At 39.0% G+C, this 27,799-nt stretch overlaps 1 protein-coding gene across 5 annotated transcripts; it reads left to right on the top strand.

Moving 5' to 3' along the window:
* Positions 1–224: 224 nt before the first annotated feature.
* Positions 225–27,799, top strand: actr3b (actin related protein 3B). 5 transcript variants are annotated; one of them, XM_008112270.2, is made up of 12 exons: positions 230–985; positions 5,163–5,218; positions 5,705–5,829; positions 7,081–7,191; positions 10,177–10,272; positions 11,744–11,851; positions 14,581–14,724; positions 16,013–16,186; positions 16,541–16,633; positions 22,358–22,483; positions 24,134–24,217; positions 24,834–27,799. In XM_008112270.2, exons 1-12 carry the CDS (start codon positions 813–815, stop codon positions 24,990–24,992), a joined length of 1,449 nt encoding a protein of 482 aa, XP_008110477.1. In that variant the 5' UTR covers positions 230–812; the 3' UTR covers positions 24,993–27,799. The 5 variants fall into 5 exon arrangements, with proteins under 5 accessions (XP_062840434.1, XP_062840433.1, XP_008110477.1 ...); XM_003221912.3 differs by having other exon boundaries at positions 234–985; positions 24,830–27,799; XM_062984364.1 differs by lacking the exon at positions 16,541–16,633 and having other exon boundaries at positions 225–985.

Raw genomic sequence — 27,799 nt, 5'->3', positions numbered from 1 at the left:
AAAGAAAAAGGTTTGGATTATTGATGTCGCCATACCAAGTGACATCAGTCGAATTGATGATAAACAACAGGAAAAACTCCGCAATTATCAAGATCAAACTGCAAAGGATCTGGCATAAACCAGTATAAGTGGTCCCAGTGGTGATGGGCAGACTGGGTGCCGTGCCAAAAGTCTCAGCCGGCATTTGGAAAAATAGACATTGAGAAAATCACAATCTGACAACTAATATTTAGGGTCCTGTCTACACTGCCATACAATGCAGTTTGAAACAACGTATGGCCAGTGTAGAATTGCATTATATGAGTCTACGCTAAACATTTAATGTAGTTTCAAACTGCATTAAATGGCAATGTAAATGGAGCAGGAATGGAATAGAGTCTCATGAACAGCGGAGCAACCAAGGCCCCTTGTACACTGCCATATAATCCAGATTATCAAAGCAGAAGAATCCACATTATCTGCCTTGAACTGGCTTATCTGAGTCTACACTGCCGTATAATCCAGTTTAAAGCAGACAATTTGGATTTTATATGACAGTGCAGAAGTGGCCTAAGAGCACTTGTACAATGCCATATAATCCAGATTGTCTGCTTTGGGCTGGATTATATGAGTCAACGGTGCCACATAATATGGCCGTGTGGAAGGCGACAAAGCTTGTGTCTGGCAACTCCAGGCGTTGCTAGGCGACCACTGGGGAAGGGCGGGCCAAAGCTGAGCGGCGCCCCTTCCCAAAATGCCCGCCAGGGGGCCGGATGTTTATGTGCGTGTGAGCCACGTGATGCCCGGGGAGGGGCGTGGCCGCAGACAGCAGCATGGGTTTGGCGCAGGCGTGTTGCGGAGAGCGCTGTCAACTCGGCGGGGAAGCTGAGGAGGAGGAGGAGGAGGAGCAGGCTTTGCCTTTCCTCTCTTTTCCCCGGGCCTTTTCCTCCCAGAACACGGAAATGGCCGGCCTCATGCCCCCCTGCGTCGTGGACGCCGGCACCGGGTGAGAGGGACCCGCCTTCTTCGCCTCTTCCTCCTTTTCCTCTTTCATTTCCCTCTCACTTCCTCTACTTCCTTCACTTCTTTCTCCTTCACCTCCTTTTCTTCCTTCAGCTCTTCTTCTTTTACTTCTCCCTCCTTCACCTCCTCTTTTCCTCTTTCGTGTCCTTTTCCCCTTCCTCTTCCTGCTTCACTTCCTCCACTTCCTTCTTCCTCTTCTTTTTCCTTCACCTCCTCCACATCTTTCTTCTCCTCTTCTTCCTTCTTTTTTCCCTCCTACAACTTCCTTCTTCTTTCTGTTCTTCCTTTTCCTCCTTAAGCTCTCTGTCCTCCACTTCCTCCCTCTCCCCTCTTCCTGCTTCACTTCCTCCACTTCTTTCTTCACCCTTTTCTCCTCATCTTCTTTCACCTCCTCCACATCTTTCTTGTCATCTTCCCGCTTCACTTCTTTTTCTCCCTCATCTCTATTTCCTCCATCTCCCCCTCTTCCTCCTTTGCTTCCTCTTCCTTTTCCGCCTCAACCTCTCTCCTACTCAGCTCCTTTATTTCCTCTGTTCTTCCTTTTCCTCCTTCACCGTTTCCTCCCGTCTTCCTCTTTCACCTCTCACTGGTTCTTCTTCTTCTCATCATACCCTCTCTTCTTTTTCTTCTTCCTCCTTCGACTCTTCTTCCACATTCTCCCCTCTTCCTGCTTCACTTCAACTTCCTTTTCTTCCTCTTCTTCATTCACCTCCTCCACATCTTTTTCCTCCGCTTCCAGCTTCACCGTTTTCTCCTTCACCGCTTCCTCCTTCACGTTCCCTCCCCTCTTCCTCTTTCACTGCTTCTTCTTCTTCTCATCCACCCTTTCCTCTTTCTTTTCCTCTTCCTTTACCACTTCTTCTTCCTCCTTCAACTCTTCTTCCTCCCTCTCCCCCGTCCTGCTTCACCTCTTCCACTTCCTTTTCTTCCTCTTCTTCCTTCACCTCCTCCACATCTTTCTCCTCCTCTTCCTGCTTCACCTTCTTTTTCTCCTTCACCTCCCTTTCTTCTTTCTCCTTTTCCTCCATCTCCTCTTCTTCCTTTTGCTACATAACCTCTCCCTCCTCCTCTTTCTCCATGAACTTATTCTCACCTTTTTCCTTTATCTCCTCTATTCTTCCTTTCCCTCTTTCTCCACTTCCCTGTCTACCTCCTTTACCTCTTTCACTACTTCCTCTTCCTCCTCCATTTGCTTGCTTTCCTACTACAGCACTTACACCAAACATGGACAAACTTTGGCCCTCCCTGCAGATGTGTTGGACTTCAACTCCCACAATTTCTAACAGTTGGCTGGTAGGAATTGTGGGAGTTGAAGTCCAAAACACCTGTAGGGCCAAACTTTGCCTTCCAGATTAGAGAGTTGGACCAAAGCTAACAAGCTGGATTGTAACAAAGAGATATGTAAAATACTTCATCTAGGCTTCATTCAAACAAACAAAGACAGGTTTTTTTTCTTCCAAATTTGGGGTTCTAAATCCAAAATCAACCTCAGATTTGCTCCAAAATGTTCATTATTTCCTACAATTCGTTTCAATGTTTGATGTTGTAAGATGCAATTGGATGAAATTAGTATTGTGGGCAGGGAATAGTTCTGTCTTATTGCCATATATACAAGATGGTAAAATAGCAGCCCAGTGCAATGCTATTTTACCATCTCGTATGTTGCTTGCAGTCAGGATCTGTGCCCATAATATCTGCATGTGTTTCACCAATGAATCCAAAATAGATTTGGCAACTGCTTCATTCTTTCATTAATACTTATCCTATATAATTTATAGACATTTCTAGGGTACAATCAGAATATTTTTACAACAATTTCTTACGTGATCCAATAATCACACTTCTTTAAATATCTACTAAGCAGCCTGATTGTTTCGACACCAGTTATGGTTGTATAAATCTCCTCTTACAAGTTCCCCTAGTGATCATTTTACATGCTGACTCTGATTCCGCATGGGACAGAGCGATCTATTTTAAAACACTTGGAGATGATATGCCTCTTTGACCTGGGCTGTCCAAAGTATCTCATGTAAAGTTTCATATTAAATGTAACCAATCAACTGAATAAATGGCTAATTTCACAAAATGAGACGCCCTTCAGAGTATTCTGTTTGTTGTTGATGCTATGTTGCATTTGTTATTTGAGAGTATATTGGGAACACGTCTTTTGAATTTTGTATGGCTTACCTTTGTATAAATTAAATATATCAAGATCGTGCTCTCTTTACTATTTCTTGAAGGAAAGCTGACATGTAACACTGAAGCTCTGAACACCATGGACAGCGGATGGATTTAGCTCCAGTGGCTGACGCTTAAATGAAAAGAATTGTTTGCATATTGTGTGAAATCAATGTAATATAATCACAGTCTTTAACATACAATCCAACTGTTTCAATTTTGCAGGGAAATGTTTTCAATTGTTTTTCTGCCATCCGCCCTTTTATCTGTTTTTAAAATGTCCAAGGTTCTTTTTTGTCCTTCCATGTCCTCCCCTTGTCTTCAGCTTGCTTTAATTGCTGCAAACAGATCAAAGTGCAAAAGTACGTCAGAGAAGAGACAAAGATTTTTTTGTGTGTGTCAGGAGCAACTTGGGAAACTGCAAGTTGTTTCTGGTGTGAGAGAATTGACCATCTGCAAGGACGTTGCCCAGGGGATGCCTGGATGTTTGATGTTTTACCATTCTGTGGGAGGCTTCTCTCATGTCCCCACACGGGGAGCTGGAGCTGACAGAAGGAGCTCATCCACTCTCCTCGGATTCGAACCACCAATGTGTTGTTCAACAGTCCTGCCAGCACAAGGGTTTAACCCTTTTGCTTTTCCCAGCAGACAAAAGAAAACTGCTGTAACTTCTACCTTGTGTGTCATTCCTCATTAATAAATTTGTCATCTTGACCATACTGTGATACTGTAATTTTATCAGTTCTTGGAACCTCCATAAGAAGTATCAAACCATGCCAGACAAATATGTCACAACTCAGGTAAATCAGGATGATTCAAACTGTATAGGATAAACAATTGGAATTGAGCATTGCCTTCAGATGCCGGAGATGAAAGGGGAGGCATTACCTTTGTCTGTATATTGTACCTCATTGTTATTCATTGCATAAAAAGGCATTGAATGTTTGCCTATGTGTATTTTGTAATCCTCTTTGTGTCCCTCTGTTGAGATAAAGCGGAATATAAATAAAGTGTATTATAAATAAAGTGTATTATTATTGACAGTTCAAAGTAAGTCAACCCAAGTCAAAACAGGGAGTTTAGTTTTGGTAGATTCAGAAATTATTGGGACTATGGATAGTTCCAAAGTGGATAAAGTTGTTCTCTTGGCTGGGTCAGTTTGTTGTTATGCGTTTTCAAATTGACTCCCATTTATGGTGACCATATGTGTTTTTCTAATAAGACATCATCAGAGATAAGACATATTTGTTACTAGCTGTTTGCCATTTGTGTCCAAACGACTGGCTCATCCTTTTTCTTGTTCTCATCTTCTAATAGTACTACGAAGGTGACATGATTTTATGATTTTCTTGAGTACACTTGGAAGTGATGATGTCTATAGCCTGGCTCAATCCTGCATTCTGTGTAGGGAGCAGGACTTTGGCAGGAAAATCCCTAAAAGAAGTCAGAAACCTCAGTGGATTAGCTTTTGGGCCTGGACTGCAATAAATCCATGAAAGTTACCAGATTTTGTTTCATGCCCATCTCTTTACTGACCATAATAGGTACCGTATGTGGTCCACTAGTCTCTTAATAAGCGAAATAAATAAAAAATGCATTCCATCAATTAGATGAATGGCATGAACTTTCATTTTCCTACTAGCAATACAATGTTTCTGTATTGATTTTCCTAGCACAGGAACCGAACTGTCTTACTGGCAGCGTGTCTGGTCATTTCAGAAGTCACCATCATGAAGTTCTGGATAATCCATGATTACTATTCGTTTAGTAAACATACATGTCTTGTCCTAACAACATGTGTTCAGTGAGTCAGTTGAATAGAAGGGTCCTCAAACTTTGGCTGTTTTTATTTCATCCTTCAGAGTCCCTGATGATTTAGCCATGCAAAATCCGAAGCATCTACACTGTAAATGTAAATTTTAGTTACTGGAGATTTGTCCCCGCCTCCATGAGATGCATTCTTTTTTATTATCTTATTTTAGGTATACAAAACTGGGATATGCAGGCAATACAGAACCACAGTTCATTATCCCATCATGTGAGTAATATTTTGCTCTTCATGCTAAAGCCATGTGCTTGTTGATAAGAATTAGTGGCAAGTTGGCTTCTCACCTCTTCAGTTCTGCTTTCTTTGAGAGGAGTATTCAAATTTTCATCTTCTTTTTCTGAGAAGTGCTATTAACGACACTAGTGTGGCCAAAGACAAAAGCTTGCTTACTTTCTTGCCTGGACTAACACTCATTAAACTAGTTTCTGGTTGCCATGACAAGTTCTGTTTCCTTCCTATCTCTGTGATGTTGCTGCCAGAGACCTGCCATAATGAACAAGTCACTTCCTTTTTTACCAGACACCATGGAGACAACTTGAATAATCTTGTGGGTGTTCTGCTCAGTTTAAATATTGAATTGCTAGTACCACTTGGCTGTGGAGTTGTATCTGTCTGAACTGGCTAGGATTTTAGAGTTTCAAAAGGGTGCACATGTTAAATAAGGTTATTCCTTTTCCTTGTGATTTCTTTGTGTAGGTATTGCACTAAGAGAATCAGCAAAAGTAGGTGACCAAGCACAGAGGAGGCTGACACAAGGAGTTGATGATCTAGATTTTTTTATTGGTGATGAAGCTCTAGATAAACCTACCTATGCAACAAAGGTAAAGTCAGAGCAAACCAACCCCTGAAGCAACCAAAAAACCTATTGCCAAGATTATTTTTCTTTTTGCATGACAGTATTGCAGCTTTAGATAGATTTCAAGACTTCTTAAAAAACATTGATGCCAAAGGATATGCCATCAAGTCACCTGTTGACTTATGATCACCCCATGAATTACATAGGGTTTTCTTAGGCATGAAATGTTCAGAGATGACGTGAAATTACCTTCCTCTGCCTACAGTATCTGATCCCCCAGCCAAGTACTAACCTAGCCTGATCCTGCTTAGCTTCCAAGATCAGATGAGACTTAATGTCTTCAGGGCATTAACACCTGTGAATGCATGGGTAAGAAATATTTAGGAGAGTGCATACAGTTCCCAAACCTCTTGGGGCTAGCAGTATCCCCTTTTTCAAAACCATAAGTAACATCATCATCTTTTATGGCTTTGGAAAGAATGGTATTTCAGTTTCCCCTAAATTTAGGTTTCCCAGAATAGCCTTAAAATAGAGAATTATACTTTATGCAATAGAGTTCTCTACTTTGGGACCAGTTTTTTTTTTGTCATGGGGGCAAGATGTGGTTACATTAGAGATCTTGGCAGGCTCTACCAAACCACTGTCTGCACAATTCCTATTGCTGTTGTAAGGTGTAGTGTGTTCCAATATAGTCAAATTCTTTGTTAATAGAAAGCCATGGTGATGGTGCTCACTTGGAGGTGGCACTGCATAATGGTTCCAGTTTCAAAATTTGCCCCTTGTTCGGTCCTTGGCATTGACCATACATACATATGTAAACTTAATTCCAAGTTTGTGCTCTTTTACATGAGGTAGTGCACCAGACTGTGTTCTGAAGCTCCATTGGACTCTTGATATGTTCACTGAACCTGACATAGAAAAGTGCTGCTCTCTTCATTTAGGCCAGTGGTTCTCAACCTGTGGGTTCCCAGATGTTTTGGCCTTCAACTCCTAGAAATCCTAACAGCTGGTAAACTGTTTGGGATTTCTGGGAGTTGTAGGCCAAAACACCTAGGGACCCACAGGTTGAGAACCACTGATTTAGGTGTTACACATGACTTATATTGCCTTGCATCAAAGCCAGTGGAACAGAATCAGCCCACAATGTGCATCTTGTGAAACAGTGTTGTCTCTTTGAATATGTTGTGTTCTGCTGTTCTGGGAAGACTGGAATACACAACTATTATGTGATGAGTTTGGTAGAGTGACACTTTGCTTCCGTTCGCCCTTGCTTCAGTGGCCTATACGACACGGTATTGTAGAAGACTGGGACCTTATGGAAAAGTTCATGGAACAGGTTATTTTTAAATATCTTCGGGCGGAACCAGAAGATCACTACTTCTTAATGGTAAGGCAAATGGTATTCCATTCTTCGTTTGGTTTTGTTGAGAACTGGTTTAGTTCTGTGGGCTGTAGGTAAGATAATGTCAGGAGGCAAGCAGTTCTTTCTCTCTGGTCCTGGTGAGACAATATGGGCCAACTATACCTACAGCTACAGCACCAGTTTTATTTTGTTTGCTATTCAGCCTCTTTTCCTTAGAAGATCTAAATCTAAATACTTCTTTTACTCCTCTGCTGTTTGGAGTTGGGTGGACAATGTCCCATTGCTCAAACAGAATGACCACTCCTGGTGGTAAGGGTCCTTCTCCATTAAACAGGAAACCATGGACAATACCAAGCTGAATGGAAACAAAAAACTTCCATTGAAAGTTAGTGTAGAGCAGGTTTGGGCAATGTGAGGCTCTCCAGGTGCTTTGGACTTCAACTCCCACAATTCCTAACAGCCGGGTAGGCTGTTAGGAATTTTGGGAGTTGAAGTCCAAAACACCTGGAGGGCCCTAGTTTGCCCATGCCTGGTGTAGTGTCACAACTGATGACCTAGGAGAACCCTAGAATACTCCCTATTTTGTGGATGTGGATGGATAAAACCATGAGTACTGGTTCCACGCTTTATGGGGGTTGTATTGTATGTACCTAATTCATGTTATATTTTGACGCATACTCTTAAAATGCCTTTTTATTACAACTAAATTCTATTGTGCAAGGAGCTCTCAGAATGCTTTTTACCATGTTAAATTTTCATTCATTTTTTATTGCCGAAGGAACAATTTATAAAATTACTTGAGAACTGTATTCCAGTAAATTTGTTTAGCAGGCTGCCCGGCTTGAGTGCTTTTAATAATAATAATTTTTTAAAAAAGCTTTTGGTAGCTTGATTATATTACCGATGCCGCTTGAAATAATTGGCTGATTTTTACTTAGACAAAGGACAGCAAAATGGAGTAAAATGTCGCTTAGCAATATGTGGTGTAGTAGCGACACACACAATTTTGCATTTCCTTCTGTGGAAGCTTTTCACCAGAGATAACATTAAATTACTTTAATGTAAGATATTTTCTGAAGTTGCAATCAGAGATTTTAAAAATGTTTATGTAAGGAAATAATAATATGTAGAATATACTGTCCAACTCTGCTTTTTATTACTTATTTAATTTAAAAACATGTATATTAGCAACCAAGGGACCAAATTAGCTCTGCTTTTATACTTGTAAGTGGCATAATTTCATTCTGCCTCCTCCCACCCAATCTCCCTTTCTATTTTTCCAGATGAAATGGTTGACAAAGTGCTTGGGTGTTATTCCTAGCTTACTATTTTTCAGAAGTCAGGCTTTGTGAGGTTGGAATATGAAGTTTGCTGTCTTCTTTCCAAGACTTAGTAGGACCAGATTTCCATGTAAGGAACAGGGTCTCCAGCTACGAGGTCTCCTAAAATTTTAGGTTCTACTTCACTCTAACCGTGATAATGGTGATCAGGCAACATTCATTGGGACAATTAATAACAAATATAATTTTACTGAATATAGTACAGTGTATGATGTTCATTCCATATCATGTTCTGGTACATAGGTACACCTGGTTGCAATGATACTTTTCTAGGAATATCAGTCTAGGTTGTAACTATAGTGCAACCCCCGTATTCACAAGTTTTGTATACAGAATGTCATTTATCCAGGTCGTCTTTAGGAATTTCTAGGTGCTCTAATATGATTCTATAGTATTCTTGAGCCAGAAGTTCTTAATTTCAATTGTGTTTGCCATAAATGAAAAGGCCTTTCATTTTGTCATTACATTAGTAGATCACCTTTCTAACTTTATGTAAATTTTACATCTATACACGTAATAAAAGTGAAAATACATATGTGTGTGTCTGAGGTGTCAACTTAAACAGACAAGCTCCCACTTCTACAAAGAGCTGTAGCTCCCACTACCCAGGAGACACCAATAGCCCTCCTCCAATGACATTGCAGATTATAGCGAGCACCATTAACATGTCCAAGAGCCCTGCCAATGTCTTCCACAAACACCATACTGCCCACCACCCAAGTGAAGGCTTTCATACGGGGACAATTTCATTCATACTGTGTTTCTGTGTTTCCTCCACCAAAGACATCTCCCAGTGTTCCTTACTCTCTCCATTGTGGAATTTGCATGATCCCGCCCACTGTCTAGCCTTTAACACTTTCCTATTATTTTCTATGGCACACAGCAAACAGAGGAATTGATCTGTAACTGAACATACTAGAGAGGTTTGGGGAGAATTCACCTTTATTATAGGAGTTGTAGGTATTGGGATGTATAGTTCACCTGCAATCTAAGAGCACTCTGAACTTCACCAAAGATGGAATTGGACCAAACTTGGCACACACAGCCCCCATGCAAAAATAATAATAATACTGCAAGTCTTTGGGGAAAATTCACTTTGATTTGGGGGAGTTGTAGTTCACCTACATTCAGAGAACACTGTGAACCCAAACACTGATGGATCTGGACCAAACTTGGCACACATACCTGACATGCCGAAATTTGATTACTGGAGGGCTTTGGGGGAGTTGTAGTTCACTCACAATCAGGGAAGCTGTGACCTCCACTGATGATGGACCTGACCAAACTTGGCACACAGAACCTTCATGACTAACTCAACTTACTGGAAGGAATGAGGGGACTGACTCACCATAGTGGGAGTTGTAGTTTACCCTACAGCCAGAGAGCACACTGAACCCTATCGATGATGCATCCAGAGCAACCTTGCCCATCATAACAAACTTTTAAGTACTGATGGAGTTTCTGGGGGTTAACCTGGCATGATGTCAGTTATAGTTCACCCACAACCTTATGCATTTTGTACAATTAAAAAAATGTACAGCAAAAGCAATGTTCTTTGCATGAATAGGACTCTCGCAATGATGGATTAAAATGTAAACAAAGAAATTGCAAAACATCTTAACATCTTAATGTTCTATGTTTCTTTCTTTGTTTGTTTTTTTAAACCCAGACAGAACCACCACTGAACACTCCTGAAAATAGAGAATATCTGGCAGAAATCATGTTTGAATCTTTTAACATACCAGGACTTTACATTGCTGTTCAGGTGCATAGTAAATCTTTCATTATTTGAGAATTTTGGTATAGTAGTAGAGGAAATGTTAGGGTTGTCTAAATTTATGCTTATTAAAGAGGACATGAAATAGCCATGCATCCTAGAAACACAACCAGTCTTTTCAACCACTTCCTTTGAAGTTTTTTTTAAATTGTGTTAGAAGTGACTTGAGAACATACTGCAAGTTGCTTCTGGTGTGAAAGAAGTTTCCCAGGGGATGCCTGGATGTGTTACCATCCTGCTGGGAGGCTTCTCTCATGTCCCTGCAAGCTAATGCTGACAGATGGGAGCTCACCCCATCTTGCTGATTCAAATCGGCAACCTTCAGGTCAGAAACCCAAACTTTAGGTCAGCAGTCCAGCTGACACAAAGGTTTAACTCATTGCGCCACCGCGGCTCACTCAATTGAAGGTGACAGCACATGGATCAAGACCACAAATGCTGAATTCAGCAGATAGGTAGGTCTGTATGATGGAGGCAGCCCCCTGAATATCTTATTTTCAAAATATGCTATTTTGGAACTTTTTAGGAAGGTAAATCTAATGATTCTGCGAAGTTGTCTTCCTTGGAAGTGATATCACAAGATCTTCACAAGGCAGTCCCTTAAATTACCTTTCTGCTTGATTTTACTTAGCAGATGGAAGCTGTAATAGTAATATTAATAACACAACTTTTTAAGAGGATTCAAATGCTTAAAGTATGATTTCTCTGCTATTTTTCAGCCATCTTTTCCAATAGGTTGACATTGCTATTCACATAGTGTATCTTTTAAATTGTATGCTAATGCTTTTATGTTAAGCCGCTTTGAGATAAAGTGGGGTATAAATAAATATAATAATAAATAATAGTGCAAAGAAGGAGTCACTGAGAGATGGTATCTTTCCTAACATCTAAACCCAGAATGCAATTAATAAATGCAGTTTATGGATACCATTTTGTTATATTAATAGTTTCCTTTCCATGGTGAGGACAAAATTACTCCCTCCAACACTGCTTCTTGCCCATTTAATGAAGTCTCAGTTGATGCCATTAAAGCAGGCATGGGCAAACTTGGGCCGTCCAGATGTTTTGGACTTCAACTCCCACAATTCCTAACAGCCTATCAGCTGTTAGGAATTGTGGGAGTTGAAGTTCAAAACACCTGGAGGGCCAGTTTGTCCATGCCTGCATTAGAGGCTTATTTTTAGAAATTCAAATAATAATTTTGGCTGGCCAGTCTTCTCCTTGGCTGACACTTACATATAAAACATATGTCTGTTAATCAAAACTGATTTGGTTCTGAAGCTACATGTGATCACAGAATCTGGATTTGAGCTGAGACCTCCCTACTTTGCAGCTGAAATATTTAGCCATTGTTTTGCATAGGCTCTCAGACTTTTAATCTTTTTTTCCTTCTGTTGGAAATTTGGCCAAGACTTATGAATATACTATTTTTATGCTGGAATTATTTGATTTTGTCCAGGCTGTGTTAGCTTTAGCTGCATCTTGGACTTCACGGCAAGTTGGGGACCGTACCTTAACAGGTGTAGTTATTGACAGCGGTGATGGAGTGACCCATGTAATACCAGTGGTGAGTACTATGTATGTTCAACATTGTTTGTATGAAATGTTTTGGGCTTTCCTTCCAGAAATGTCATTTTATTAATTGTAGGACAAATGAAATGTGTGAAATGGATGTGTTTGACTGCCTTAAATACCATTTAGAGAGAAATGCAGGATATAAATCCAATATAAATAAATACATACCTACAAATTTACATTTATGTCAAAATCTAATTGTAAGTGGCAACTTAAAGCACATCCACTGAATCGATTGGGACTTGGTAAATCAACGTTAATGTAATTTTCATTGCTTCAATTCTTCTACTATAGTTGGTACAAACAGTTGGGTTTATATCTTAATATCTAAATTCAGAGAACACAGATAAGTATCAGACAAAATCATAATATTTTCAACCTCATTAGGAAAGCAAATGCAAAGGCCTTGTTTGCTGTATCATAAGAAGTATACAAAATTACTTGTCTGTGTATTATATCTGTGTACCCAATGGAAACTGAAATTCTGGTTTCTTTGTGAATAGGAACCTCCCATTTCTAGTTGTTGGCCATGCTTGAAAGACTGCTTATTTTTTTTTTAAATAGTTTATTATTTATTTATTGTATTTGAAATATTTATATTCCACCTTTTAGCCCTTACAAGAGCTCCCAAGGTGGCTTTCACTTAATATTAAAAATTAACCACCAGTATAATGGCATAAAATCTAAGAGCATAAAAACCCCAATGAATCCATTAAAATGGGGAATCGAGACATTAAACCAAAAAGATAACAGCACAAAAGGATTTTTAAATAGTGTAAACCAAATGCCTAGAGATATTAGTGTGTTAAAAAGTCATCTTAGACATTATAGAAAATGATTGAGGGGGACAACTTAAACCCCTGGTCCACTGTCTAAAAGCCAGAATGGGGGAGCACCATTGCTCCATCTTTACTACAAACTCCTCTTAAAGTGACAGTTCATGGATCAGGGCCACATTTGCAGAAATCGGCAGATAGGAAGCTTTGTATAGAATGAGGCAGCACAGCCCTTTGAATATCTTATTTCCAAAATATGATAATTTGGAACTTTGCGGATAACAATCTGTGCTTGGAATTATGTCTGGAAATGAATGGGTAAGCAAATGCAAAACATTTCACAAATTGTTCCATAAAACATCTCTGGGGGTTACTCCGGCTACTCCATTTTGCAGCAGGCAGAGTTTCCAAAAGCTTTTCAGAGGCAGAGCACATTGCTCTAATTTGTGGTGCAGCATGGCAAGGAGACCCGCTGAGATTGAAAAGGCCAAGAAAATCCCACTGGGCTTTTGCAAACCCTCGAGTACACGGAAAGTAGCTTTTTGGAACCCAGCCCAGGCTGATTAAAATAGCGATTTCTCCCTTAAGGCATGTTTTCAACACTGTTTCTGTTGCTAGTTTAATTCATTTGGGACCTTAAAGCAGATGAAATTCTGTTTGCAGGGTGAAAAAGTGATCCGCTTAGCTGTTTGAACTGTTGTCTGTCTGTTCTCCCTCCCTCCCTCTCTCTGTCTACCCACCTAGATTACACTTTGCATTTGATAAATCTTGACATCTCCAACATTTCTCATGAGCACAAGGCAGGGTTTAACACACCTGTCAATGCTTATCTGATATGCCTTGGGTGACTTCAAATGTCAGAATGTGGTTCTGGCCATGACTTGGTATCTTGGAGACTAAAATGCTGTAGGCAGAAAGCAGGCCAGGCCAAGGGAGAAAAATCTGTCTGCAGGAGGGTTTGCATGAATCAGCTTTCAAACAGAATATAGATTTCATACAAATAATATTTTTGATGGCCATCTACTCGTTCATATGAGAGTCACTGAACCACATAGTGTTACCGTTTACAATTGAATATATATGTATAGTAATTCTGAGAGAGGTTAGGCATCTTTTTCTAAATCATGTAAATATTGTAGTGACACAGATTTTAATTTTTCTGTTTTTCATATCAATATTATGGAAGGATTGTTGTTGTCCGTGAGGTTGTTGTCCTTGAGTGTACAGACATCCTATGGTGTTTGCAGATTTCTGATTTTACAGTCGGCCCTTCGTTTTTGTGAGACTGACATTTGCAGATTTGCTTACACTATGTAACACGATTTTTGTTCCTGGGTTATAAATGTCATTTCCTAATTGGTTCTATCATAAAAACATGGGGAAAACTTATTAAACTGCACAAACTTTGTTTTTTCGGGAGGGACATCCTGCAGCACATTTTGATATAGTATTTCAATGAATATTTCATTGAGTCTCAACCAATCCAAAATAGTTAGTGAAAGTATATTGCAACAAATACTTTCAAAGTAAGGACCACATAATTAAACATGAATAACACTTTCAAACCAGGAACATATATTTTTCTTTGTTATATAGTGTTATTTGACATGGTATGCAAAGATACTATATGTGTATTAACTGGAAAATCAGATGCATAAGGCCGATTGGCTGATTTTGTATGGACCTGGGAATTGGTTTTGTAACTGTTGCTATCCTGCTGCTGGAGAACCAGTTTGAACAGGTTTCTCTGTGTGTACGTGTGAGTCTTCTGAGTACTGCTGGAAAGAAGATGGCTCTCTACTTTATATTCTGCATCAAGACTTATTTGTTAAAGAGGCAGCCTAAAACTATATGAAATATATAATTGATAAGTAGGGAATACTGAATTTGCTATAGTTGGTCTGTTTGTAGACATTTTAACTAAGTACTTTTTTCTCTCCTCTAGGCAGAAGGCTACGTAATTGGCAGCTGCATCAAACATATCCCCATTGCAGGTAGAGATATTACATATTTCATTCAGCAACTCCTAAGGGAGAGGGAGGCGGGGATCCCACCTGAACAATCGTTGGAGACAGCTAAGGCCATAAAGGTAAACATGTTTGTGAAACTAACCCATCTCTAAGGGATTGCCAGTGAGTCATTTAAATAGAAGAACTTTGCAGAAACGGTCTTTGCTCCATGTAGGTCTTTATAACTTCCCCAAGCCTTAGCCCATTAATCTCAGGCATGGGCAAACTTATTTTGGACTTCAACTCACACAATTCCTAACAGATGGTTAGGAATTGTGGGAGTTGAAGTCCAAAACACCTGGAGGGCCCAAGTTTGCCCATGCCTGGTTTATCTGATGCTACTGCAATTGATTTTATGGTGCATATTGCATGTACTGTATAGTTAATGGAATATGCAGCAGTTCTATTTGCTTTGATAGAGCACCGTATTCCGTGCAGAAGTCAAGCACGCAAATATTTTTGCATGACAAACTCTGGAGTTAAATAAGACTCTCTCTTCTTTTTTCCTTTGCCTGGCAGACCTGGTGAAGAAGGGAGTACTACGTAATATAGGCCATAAGTGCAGAGATATATCTAATATATGGAGCAAGTGGGAAAGTATAAAAATGAGGGCATTGCCTCCTTCTTTAAATTTTCCTCCTTCTCCCATGGAATTTTACTTCAGTCTCATGGAATTTTGCTTCTTGGCAGGGGCTTGGACTGGGTGACCTGTGAGATCTCTTCCAACTCTATGATTCTGAAATGTCTAGCATTGCAGTGACTTAAGATTTCAATTGGGTATATTGCACCATTTAGGCATCCAAATAAATTGGCAAAGGGAGTCAATCAAAGGAATACAAATTATTATTATTATTATTATTATTATTATTATTATTATTATTATTTATTTTCTATCCTGCTTTTCTCCCGTGGATAGGACTCAAAGCGGCTTACAAAATACAAAACCAATACAAATACATCCACCCTGCTGCACTACAGCAAATATAGTTCTGGATATGAATGAATTTTTCTGTCTCACTTTCTACAGTGCCAGACATTTGGAGACAAAAGAAGCATTTCTATTGGAGGAAGATTTTTTACTGGGGATACAATGCAATTATCCCTCTGTATAGTGCTCCCTTGGAGCTAATTTTGTTCACAAGTACTTGATTACAGTGTAGTCTGCTTTAAAGATGAAAAGATGTAGCTTCTATCTCTGTCTCTTCTCTTCTTCCACATAAACAGACACAGAATTGGCACTAACTGAATATAAATTGGGTTGGTAGATTTCTAGCTGTGTTGTGATATTAACTTTGGAGTCAACTATTCAATTTGTCATGTTCTGTCAGACTGAGAAAAATAAATATATTCCATTACATTTCTTTACAGGAAAAATATTGCTACATTTGCCCTGACATAGTAAGAGAATTTGCCAAATATGATGCAGATCCACAGAAGTGGATAAAGCAATACACAGGCATCAATGCAATCAACAAAAATAAGTATGTTATAGATGTTGGTTACGAACGATTTCTTGGGCCGGAAATCTTCTTTCATCCAGAGGTAAGGAACAAGGGTATTACTGTATTATAATTGTAATAGTAATAGTAAAAGTAAGAGCCACACTTCTTGTGATAGAGCAACACCTAGTGGCTAAATCATAATAAGATACAACAGAAAATGTATAAGTGAAATCAAAATTATTTTAACGTATTGATGTAGGCATTCACTGCTGGAATCACTGGAGTGTTGCACGGTTTCTGGACTGGATGGCCATGTTCTATCTTATTTTAGTTATTACTTATTTTTGTTATAACTACTGCTGTAATTTCAGCATTGAAATATGACTATGGAGATTTTCTCTATTAAACATCCAATGTCTCTTGCACTTCCCCACATACATGTTTGTATTTTTAGTTTGCCAATGCAGATTTCATGGAGTCAATTTCGGATGTTGTTGATGAAGTTATACAGAACTGCCCTATTGATGTCAGGCGTCCTTTATATAAGGTATGGTTTTAGAATAGATGATCTGTGTATGAAGGAGAGTCGCTGAAGCATATCTATCTGAAAATTAAGGGCCAACACTTGATTTACATAGATTTCTTAAATTATTACCACTTAATTTGTCAAATCTGTTGTATCATGGCAAAACATCCATGATCTTGACAGCATTGATTATGGTGAAGTTACTTTTAAGGGTTTAAGTTTTTAATAGATTTTATTTTTTTTGATATTGTATTGTATATTTAAAATTATAGTTGTTGGGTTGCTGTGAGTTTTCTGGGCTGTATGGCCATGTTTCAGAAGCATTTCCCCCTGACATTTTGCCCACATCTATGGCAGGCACCCGCAGAGGTTGTGAGGCCTGTTGGAAACTAGGCAAGTGGGGTTTATATATCTGTGGAATGTCCAGGTTGGGAGAAAGAACTCTCATCTGCTTGAGAAAGATGCGGATGTTGCAAATGGCCACCTTGATTGGCTAATCCCTGTCTGAGGGAATCCTTTGTTGGGAGGTGTTAGCTGGCCCCGATTGTTTCTTGTCTGGAATTCTCCTGTTTTCTGAGCATTGTTCTTTATTTATTGCCTGATTTTAGAGTTTTTTAAATATTGGTAGCCAGATCTTGTTCATTTTCATGGGTTTCTCCTTTCTGTTGAAATTGTCCACATTCTGGTAGATTTCAGTGGCTTCTCTGTGTAGTCTGACATGGTGGTTGTTGGAGTGGTTCAGCATTTCTGTGTTCTCAGATAATATGCTGTGTCCAGGTTGGTTCATCAAGTGCTCTGCTATGGCTGACTTCTCTGGTTGAATTTGTTTGCAGTGCCTTTCATGTTTCTTGATTCGTGTTTGGGCAATGCTGCTGCGTTTGGTGGTCCCTAAGTAGACTTGTCTACAGCTGCATGGTATATGGTAGATCCCTGCAGAGGTAAGAGGATCCCTCTTGTCCTTTGCTGAACGTAGCATTTGTTGGTTTTTTTTGGTGAGTCAGCAGATAGTTTGTAGGTTGTGTTTCTTCATCAGCTTCCCTTTGCGGTATGTATGATAAGAACACTTTTCCTCTGGGTGGATCTTTGTCTTAATTCTCACAATTTTAGTTGTGTTTGTTTTAACTGCTGTATGCTGCCTTAAGACCTGAACTGAATAGACTGCGATGATGACGACAACTATGTAATAAACATGAATTGTGTTTTTGGAGGAAACTTAGTAAATAAAATATTTAAATATACAGTGTCTCTATATGTAAACAATTCTGTCTAGTTTTCATGGCTGATAATAGCTCCCCTCCTCTTGCCCCCATATTTGTCATTAATTTAATGAATGGCCCACAAGATAATATGAAATTGAATGGTCTTTAGATTTCCCTGGCAATGGAAAGGTTACAGATGTCCGTCTTTGCCAATTGTTTTATTTGTATCTTAAGAAATGCAGTAAGATGAGAGTAAAAGGGACAGAATTAAAATGGGAGACTCCTCCTTATGCAGGCTCTCTTTGAAGAAACAAATTGCTAGCATTTTGGCAATAACAAAGATTGCTTCTCCTTTCCTGCTGGCTCCTCTCTTTTTGTATTTTAACCATTGCTGGAGTGTGTTAGTCATTCAAATACTAAATGCTGTATTTGGGAGTCCCACTGCATTCTCCATAGCAGGGCGCCTGGCTCAGGCTGCTTTGTTAATTTCACCCTTTCCTTTCAGTTCCTTTTTCTTAAATCTCTTCCAACTGGGATTAAATTACTTAGATCTTCCCCGGAGTGCGCTGTAATTTTTCCACTCCCTATTATGCTATTTTCTGAACAACAGTCAGTGTTCTCTTATGATCAGCCGGCAAATTTCACTCTTTTCATCAAAGCTGACCACATGAGAATGCAATGAAAAATTAGTTCTGTGTCTCAGGCTCTATCTACACTGTCATTTAATGTGGTTTGAGCTGCATTATATGGTCAGTGTGGACTCATATCATGCAGACTGAACTGCATTGAACTAGATTTTATGAATCTATACTGTGATATAATCCAGTTCAATCTACATTATAATGGCAGTATAGATGGGAGCTAGTAGTTTAACTTGCTGTGCCTGTTGTAATCTTAAGGGGATCTGATCACTGTCCATTTTTATTTAAAAAGTAGTATGCTCAATATAAACCCATTCTGGTACAAATTCATGGCTGTTCTCTAGTTATGAATTTGTCTCAAAGATGGATAAAGTTTCCATAAAATATTAGTTAGGGAAGGGTGATGAATATCATCACACATATAATTTTAATAAATGCTCTTGATTTTCATTCATAAGGCAATTTATACTGCCAAATAAAATCCATATTATCTGCTTCGAACTGTATTATATGGAAGTCTAAATTCATATAATCCAGTTCAAAGCAGATAATGTTGATTATCAGTTCTGATGATCCAGATTATACAGCAGTCTAGAAGGGGCCTTAATTTGTTATCTTCCTGACAAAGAAAGCTAAGATTGGAAACTGAGTTTTTTTTTAAAGAAACAGACCTATATTCCCTGTTAAGACATCTATTGGGACAACCATATGAAGTTTTGCTGAGTGTCCAGTTTTAAAGAAGCCATAGGCTTGCCAGGTAATCATCTATAGGTGATTAGTATGCTATTCAGCAAAGGGCACTCAAAGTATTTTAGGTTTGTCTATATTCCCCAATATTTCAAAGACAAAAACTGGGACAAGCATGGCCAAGTTACATCAAAATGTGGTTAAAATGATAAATGGGTTGCTGTAAGTTTTCTGGGCTTCATGGCCATGTTCCAGAAGCTTTCTTTCCAGATGTTTCACCCACATCTATGGCAGGCATCCTCAGAGGTTGTGACGTCTGTTGGAAACTAGGCAAGTGAGGTTTATATATCTGTGGAATAATGTCCAGGGTGGGAGAAAGAACTCCTGTCTGTTGGAGGCAAGTGTGAATGTTGCAATTGGCCACTTTGATTAGCATTGAATGACCTTGTAGATTCAAAGCCTGCCTGCCCTGCCTGGGGGAATCCTTTGTTGGGAGATGTTAGCTGGCCCTGATTAATTTCTGTTTTTTTTTTTAGTGTTGTTCTTTATTTACTATCTTGATACTAGAGTTTTTTAATACTGGTAGCCAGATTTTGTTCATTTTCATGGTTTCCTCCTTTCTGTTGAAATTTTCCACATGCTTGTGGATTTCAATGTCTTCTCTGTGTAGTCTGACATAGTGGATGTTAGAGTGGCCCAGCATTTCTGTGTTCTCAAATAATATGATGTGTCCAGGTTGGTTCATCAAGTGCTCTGCTATGGCTGACTTCTCTGGTAGAGTTAGTCTGCAATGCCTTTCATGTTCCTTGATTTGTTTTTGGGCATCGCTGTGTTTGGTGGTCCCTATGTAGATTTGTCCACAGCTGCATGGTATATGGTAGACTCCTGCAGAGGTGAGAGGATCCCTCTTGTCCTTTGCTGAATGTAGCATTTGTTGGATTTTCTTGTTGTCTGCCATGCCTTTCATGTTCCTTGGTTTGTGTTTAAATGCTGCAGTTAGTGGTCCCCAGGTAGACTTGTCTGCAGCTGCATGATATGACAAATGTTTTGTAATGAAGAATACACAAACTAAGATAAGGTTGCAGTCCTTTGTTTTTGCCTGAGCCTGTTGGGAAGGTCAAGATTCTTCCCCTTCCTCTCCTTTTATCTGCTGAACTGAATGCAATTGAGTTTTTCTACTTGAAATACAGTTTGTAGCATTTGAAGGAAAATAAGAAGAAAACTCAGAGGAGAAAAGAAAAAATGAGTAATTTTAAAAGCAGCTGAAAAAGTGGGTTGAAAGGATTAATCAGGTTGCTACCAAATCTAATTCTGTTCCAGTTTTGTGCCAACAAGAGAAAATAAATATATCAAAAATGGTCATAACCTAAGCCTTAATGCTTATTAATTGGTTATTAATTTTTGGCTATTCTAGAACATATTTATTTGTATCGAGATTGATTTTTGAAGGTCCTTTTGGCTGCGAAAAAATGGATTTTCTCTGCCATTTCCAACATTTATGATGCAGTCCTGGCCCATGCTCACTGGATGTAGTCTTACTAAGATTTGCAACCACTTCATGCTGCTCAGAGCTATTATGAACCTTAATTGGTACTTGGCTGTTGCAGAAAATATAAGTGAAACATACAAATTCAAGTCCTTAATTGTGAAGATTGGTGATGGCAAAAAAGTTTCAAAAATGAATTGAGTCTGTTTGGATGGCTTGAAAACCAAGTATGATAGATAGGTGGCACTGTGGAATCACCATCTTCTTATACATACCTGTCCTATGATTTAATATTGTTGCTCTCTTGGTGACAGTTGGTATATCTTATTCAAAAATCTCTCCCACCGCTGGCCCTTCTTTATAGCAGTATCTCACCAATACTAGGGAAGGAGACTAAGAAATCCTATCTAGCACAGCCAAAATCTCTGCAGTATATAGATGACATAGTATGAATGCCAAAATGGGGGTATGGTGGTAGCATAAAAGGAAATAAGAATTGGCTGAAGTCATTATTGCATCATGTTGCGAGTATATTGGAGCACTATGGATAAGTCATTCTGAGGCTTGATAACTCAGAGCTTGAAGAAATTATTATTATTATTATTTGGATGCAGCTCCTAGGAGCCCATGTTGCTTGTGTGAGATCTTGGGAATTGTTGTCCCCAAAAAATGAAGTTATTTTTTCTAAGCTCTGTCTTGAAAGATTATGTACTTTATAGGATGCTCTGTTAAAATACTCTTACTTGGAGTAGATGATGAAACTGAGGTTGTATTATTATGATAGGAATGTATTATATCATTGCAAGATGTAATGCTTCACTAGAAAATGATAATGCTTATTAAAGTGAAGTGCAGTGGGAAAAGGGAAAAACCACATTCCAAGTGGATGGACTCAATCAAGAAAGTCATGGCCCTGAGGCCCCTTCTACACTGCTATATAATCCAGATTATCAAAGCAGATAATCCACAACTCAAATGTTGGGTTGTTATGGGAGACAGATATGCTTTTTCGACATTCTTCTCTTTTGCCTGTCGCTCTTTATTTCAAGATTTCTGATGAACAAAAACCAAAATAAAATACTGGAATTGAAACAGTACATATTGCTGCACCGTATATAACAAGATGGGCCATTGGCAGGGCTGTTTTGCCATATGGTGTAATCACAGTTGTATTCTGCCCCTTCTCTACTATTTGTAGGCGCCGTAATAGCACAGTGGGTTAAACCGCTAGCTGCCAGAAATCTGTTGACTGGAGGGTAGGCAGTTCAAAGCTATGAGTCGAGGTGAGCTCCTGATTGTCAGCCCTAGCTTCTGCCAACCTAGCGGTTTGAAACCATGCAATGTAAGTAGATCAATAGGTACTGCCTCGGCGGGAAGGTAAAAGGGCACCCATGCAGATATGCAAAACATGCCGGCAACAGATCTTAGATATCTATGGATAACAGGCTCCTAGGCATGGAAAAATGGAACAAGAGCACCTTCTCATGTCCGGGAGTTAAGCATTGCTTCCAGACGCCAGAGATGATAAAAGGGGAAGACCTTTACCTCTGTCTGTACATTGTATGTCATTGTGTAAACGGCATTGAATGTTTGCCTTATATGTGTTCTGTAATCCGCCCTGAGTCCCTTTGAGGAGATAGAACAGAATATAAATAAAGTGTATTATTGTGGAGCCTGTGACAATTGGCCTGTGTCCCGTTGCCAAAGAAATGATCTTTGCTTTGCCCTGTAGAATGTGGTTCTTGCTGGAGGCTCCACAATGTTCAGGGATTTTGGACGGCGGCTACAGAGAGACTTGAAAAGAGTAGTTGACACCCGGCTGAGAATCAGCGAAGAGCTCAGTGCGGGCCGGATAAAGGTAAACAGGTTTTACTATCTATTAAATGCTTGAATGAGCAAAACAAGCACCAGGTAGTTGATAGCTAGGCCTGTAAATCAAATGTTTTTTTAAAAAACAAGTATGCTACAAGCGTCTATTCAAGACGGTAGAATGATTTATATCTCCCTAACATGACCATTGATCTGACTGGCTTTTGAATTTTACCAATCCAAAGGGATTCCAGTATTCAGAGCATCATTGACTTTTTTGGCACAACTGCACCTTCTGCCCCAAAGCCACACTGCGAATTGACAGGATTGTCTTTCTTCAGCAGTTAAAGATTCTGGAACAGATCATTAAGGAGGCAGTCTGCAATCACTTAGAAAAGAATGCTGTGATTACAAAAAGTAAACATGGTTTCCTCAAATACAAATCATGCCAGACTAATCTTATCTCTTTTTTCGATAGAGTTACAAGTTTGTTAGATGTAGGGAAGGTTGTGGATGTGGCATATCCTGATTTCAGTAAGGCCTTTGACAAAGTCCCCATGACCTTCTTGCAAGCCAACCAGTCCAATGTGGGCTAGGCAAGGCTACTATTAGGTAGATCTGTTAGGTTAATTAGGTTACGCAACTCAACCCAAAGGGTACTTCTCCCTTCATCCTGGAAAGAAGTGACTAGTGGGCTCAGTTCTGTTCAACATCTTTATTAATGACTTGGATGAAGCTTTAGAGGGCATGCTTATCAGGTTTGCAGATGACACCAAATTAGTGGGATAGCTAATACTCCAGAGGACAGGATAAGGATTCAGAATGACCATAACAGAATAAAAAGCTGGGCCAAAACTAACGAAATGAATTTCAACAAGGACAAATGTAAGATACTACACTTAGGCAGAAAAAATGAAATGCAAAGATACAGGATGGGTGATGCCTGGCTCAACAACAGTCCATGTGAGAAAGATCTTGGAGTACTTGTGGACAACAAGTTGCACATGAACCAACAGTGTGATGCAGCAGCTAAAAAAGCCAATGGGCCTTTGGGCTGCATCAGAAGGAGTTTAGTGTCCAGAACGATTGAAATCATGGTGCCTCTCTATTCAGCTTTGGTCAGACCTCTTCACCTGGAATCACACTGTGTCCAATTCTGGGCCTCACAGTTCAAAAGAGAAAAGGGAATCACTATTGCCAGTCTGAAAATGATATAAGTAAAGATATTCCTGTTCTTTGGGACTGTAGATGGCAATGCTGTGATTCTAGCTGACGGAGCATAGAAAATCTCTTTTTTACTTCACATCCCGAATCCTTCTTGCAGAGTAGCTAGAGGGATTTCAGAGACTTGTGCTCCTACAAAGTAATGCTTCTGAGTCTCCTTAAAGCAGCAGATTTGGGGCAGTTCAGGATGTGTTTTAGATGCTTGAACCTGAAATGTGTAATTAAGCTCCTTTTTTGCTGCAGGGTGTTCACGAGCTTGTAATAGATTTGGGGGCTCAAAGGGGAGCCCAGATTTTGGAGACATGCCAAATCTGAATAGGAAATCTGTACCATCGTGATTATTTCTCCACAGGCACTGTATTTTCTAGCAATGGTACTAGAAATTGCTCTTTCTGACTAGCAAGCTGGTCAAAATAGTCAAGGCTTGCACTGCATTTCTCATAACTTTAACTGTTAGTTCTGTTTTGCTCTACAGCCTAAACCTGTTGAAGTTCAAGTGATCAGTCACCCCATGCAGCGCTATGCAGTCTGGTTTGGAGGCTCTATGCTTGCATCAACAGTATGTCTCTTTATGAATTCACTTTGCTCTAGGATAGTTGTGCTGGAAAATACATGGAGGTCACCTTCTAATCTGGACCTGTGTCAAAAGAAAGGCTTCTCCCCAGAATATTAGCTTTAGCTAGGTATTCTTTCCATTGTATGTATGTTTTTTTTGATCTTGCATGAACTGATCAATGATAGCACAGACTCCGACTGTATTTTGCTTTCAAAACCTGTCTGTTACTTTGGAACTAGCCTTAGAAGAAATTGGTGAAGTACTTCCATCTTAGGACCATTTCATACTACACAGTTGTGCCACTTTGGTTCAGGTTTAACTCCCATATTGAAAGAGCTTTTAGATCTCCAATGAAAACTATAACACTTGACAGTACAAAAATAGTGGGTACAATATGGATATTACTGCCGAAGTTTCCAAAAGGAAATGGATGTAAAAATATGATAAATGCTGAACAGTTTATCTTGCTCCTGCTAGTGCATGTTGATTTCCACTTTCTTTTCAGTGTGTGCTATGGAAGTGATTGCATTATCTGAACTCTAACTCAAAGCTTTGTCTTTATATTGGCTTGTGTACTTTTCAGATTCTTGGTTTTTTTCTTTCTTTTTTACTCAGCCAGAATTCTTTGAAGTGTGCCACACCAAGAAAGATTACGAAGAATACGGCCCTAGCATTTGCCGCCATAATCCTGTTTTTGGAATTATGTCTTAATCCTCATTCTGCAGTGAGATCTGTTGCTGTGTCCAATGGAGACCCTTTTGCTTATGAAGAGTTGTGACTATTGAAACATGGAGTGCGGTGGAGGCCAAGTAGCCTTGAGGAAGAATACTTCAATCCCATAGAATGTGCTGGAATCAGGCAGAGCAATACACTGAACAACCCAGAACCATTTCTTGACTGTTTCATAACTGAGTGCCTTCCTTTCTCTGATTGTCAGCAGAGGTCATGATTCAGAGAGATTTAACAGGAATTGCAGGCCTAAACCCAAACCAAATTATTGTCACTTTCAAAGCTTTTTCTAGAACAGGGAAGAATGTTTAGTGGGTTCCTATATGGTGCTCAGTCTTGTTATCCAATCTGCAAGGATGGGACTTATTTTGCAAATCATTGCATTAACCTCATTGCCTTTTGTTTTGGTCTTTAAAGTCTTCCTTGAACAGATAAGATTTCAGAAATGGTGCCTTACTTTTCTAAAAAATTGAACAAACATTTTATGCTGGGAACTTTGTACAATTGTTGAAGCAGATTGCCTGAGTTGAGCACCAGCTGCGAGTGATGTCATGGAGATGATAAGAGAGAGATGCCTGAATTTCCACCTGAGGCAAGGTTTGTTTGAACTTCAGACTGTTGAAGGGTTTTCTTTGATTACATGTGTGCTTTTAGAAATGTATATTTATTGATTTTATTTTAGTGATGTTTAGTGATGTTTGAAAGCATATGAAAAATAGTACATGAAATGAATTATTGCCTATTTATTTATTTATCTTATTTTTTTAAAAAAAACTGGGAATGAAGGAGTAGTCAAATGAAAAGCTGTTGGTTACATACTGGTGAATAAAACTTTGTTGACATGCTCATACAGATTAATCAGCAGCAGTGCAATCTTCTCTGTGTGGTGGAAAGCATTTTTTCTGGGAAACTCCATATTTGTTTCTCTGTATGTGTTCTGAGAAGGTCAAATCCAAAGGTTGCAGTAAGGGCCACTGATGAATGTGATGATGCCTAGTTGCAAAATAAGGTAAGGGATTGAACCAGTAAGATGGGAAGTAACAGTAGTTGTCAAGAAAAGGATTTGTTGGATGACATTGTTGTTTTGATAAGAAATCTATGTGTGCATCTACATTATAGAATCAATGCAGTTTGGCACCACTAAATGCCATTGCTATATTTTATGGCATATTGGGAGTTGTAGTTTGCCGAGGCACCAGCAGCCTTTGGCAGAGGAGACTAAAGACCTTTTAAAACCACAACTCCCATGATTCCTTACCATTGAGCCATGGCAGTTAAAGTAGGGTTAAACTACATTAAGTGTAGATGCACCTTGCATAAACTTACCATGATATGTGAAATATATTACACTATAATAATTATTTTAAAGAAACATACACATTGCATTTATTTTGTGAGTTGTGGGCCATTTTCAAACCCTAATTCCAATATATGGGTAAAAAAATTCAGGGCAGAGTAAAACAAAATATTGCAAAATGTACTGCAAAATAAAACAAAATCAAAAGAACAATATCTTTGTTGACCAACTGAGGTGCACAAAAGATGTTTAAAAATTGAACAGGAAAAAATATAAGAACAAAGTCTCTGGTCTACATTTTGTATCTGATGTTGTCTCTGTGTCCAGTTGACCTGGATTACACCAGATGATCAGTTTATTAGATATGATTAAAGCACACTGATTTCAGGAAAAATCAATGACCAAAAATAATATTTTTATTTGAATCTTCATAGCCTTGATCCTTTCGCCATTGGCAACTCATGGAAAAGCGAGTTACAGCAAATCATTACAGACATTTAATATTTGACCCTAAGCCTCACCATCTGTTCGCTTCTTGTCGGTCCAGTGAAAATTTTTGAATGCGCATTCAAAGTCTAGACACTGCTGTTACCCATTGTGAGACTTTGACATATAAATCCATATTTAATGTGCTCAGATCTTTTTTTTCACTCAGTGGTACAGGTTTCCTGAACAGCTTGATAGATACAGACTACGTTGGCCCATGACCTTGGAGCACATTGAATAAGAAGGAAGTCAACTGAAGGAAGCTTTTATCTGAAAGTTGTGCAGTAATTCTAAGAGGAAATGAGCAGTTCAGCCAACAATGTATGGAGTCACTTGCGCCAATTATTTTGAGTTATTTTGCAAATTTGAATGTCTAGTTTTCTGTCTCATATGCATATCCATTGCACTGTCTCACTGGTAAAAGTTTTAATAACATTTTGGTTTCCATATTATAAATCCGAAGAGCGCTGTGCATACGTCTCACTGTGGAACGTTCAATTAAATGCAATTAGCAAAAGCCTTGACGTGACTTGAAGTGCTGATCTTCGTGTAAATAATTCATTCTTTATGATCATGCTGTTGTCTCTCATCTGGAAAAATAACACTGTTGTGCCAAATGAGTTGTCTGAAGATGCCAGAGTGAAAAGCTTGCTCAAAATCACCAGGGACAGAATGAAACAGGAATATATTATCTCCTGCTTAATTCAGAGGTATTACATAATGTCAGAGTGAAATGATAATAACCTGAAAGAATATAAGCTCAGAACCACCAAGATGGCTTGTGAATTAACATTTACTAGTGGCGTTTCTCTAGCTGTGTTCTATCTGTAAAACAATTGTGGACATTTGTAGTTTTTCTCTTGGACAGAATTAGTTGAAATGATTTTTCCATTAGGACTGTGTGAAAAGATGAGAAAAGACAAGAAGATGATTTGTATTTGTCAGATATAGGCAGCAGTGGATGCAAATTTGGAATTTGATATCCTCATAACAGACTTGGAGAAAGGAAAATGATAGGAAATAAACTTTGTTATGGCTTTATCTGTGATTGCAATAATAATTGGTTTTCAGTC

This window comes from Anolis carolinensis, chromosome 6, assembly GCF_035594765.1.
Source record: "Anolis carolinensis isolate JA03-04 chromosome 6, rAnoCar3.1.pri, whole genome shotgun sequence".
Taxonomy (NCBI): Eukaryota; Metazoa; Chordata; class Lepidosauria; order Squamata; family Dactyloidae; genus Anolis; species Anolis carolinensis.
This window is presented reverse-complemented; position numbering and strand designations above follow the sequence as displayed.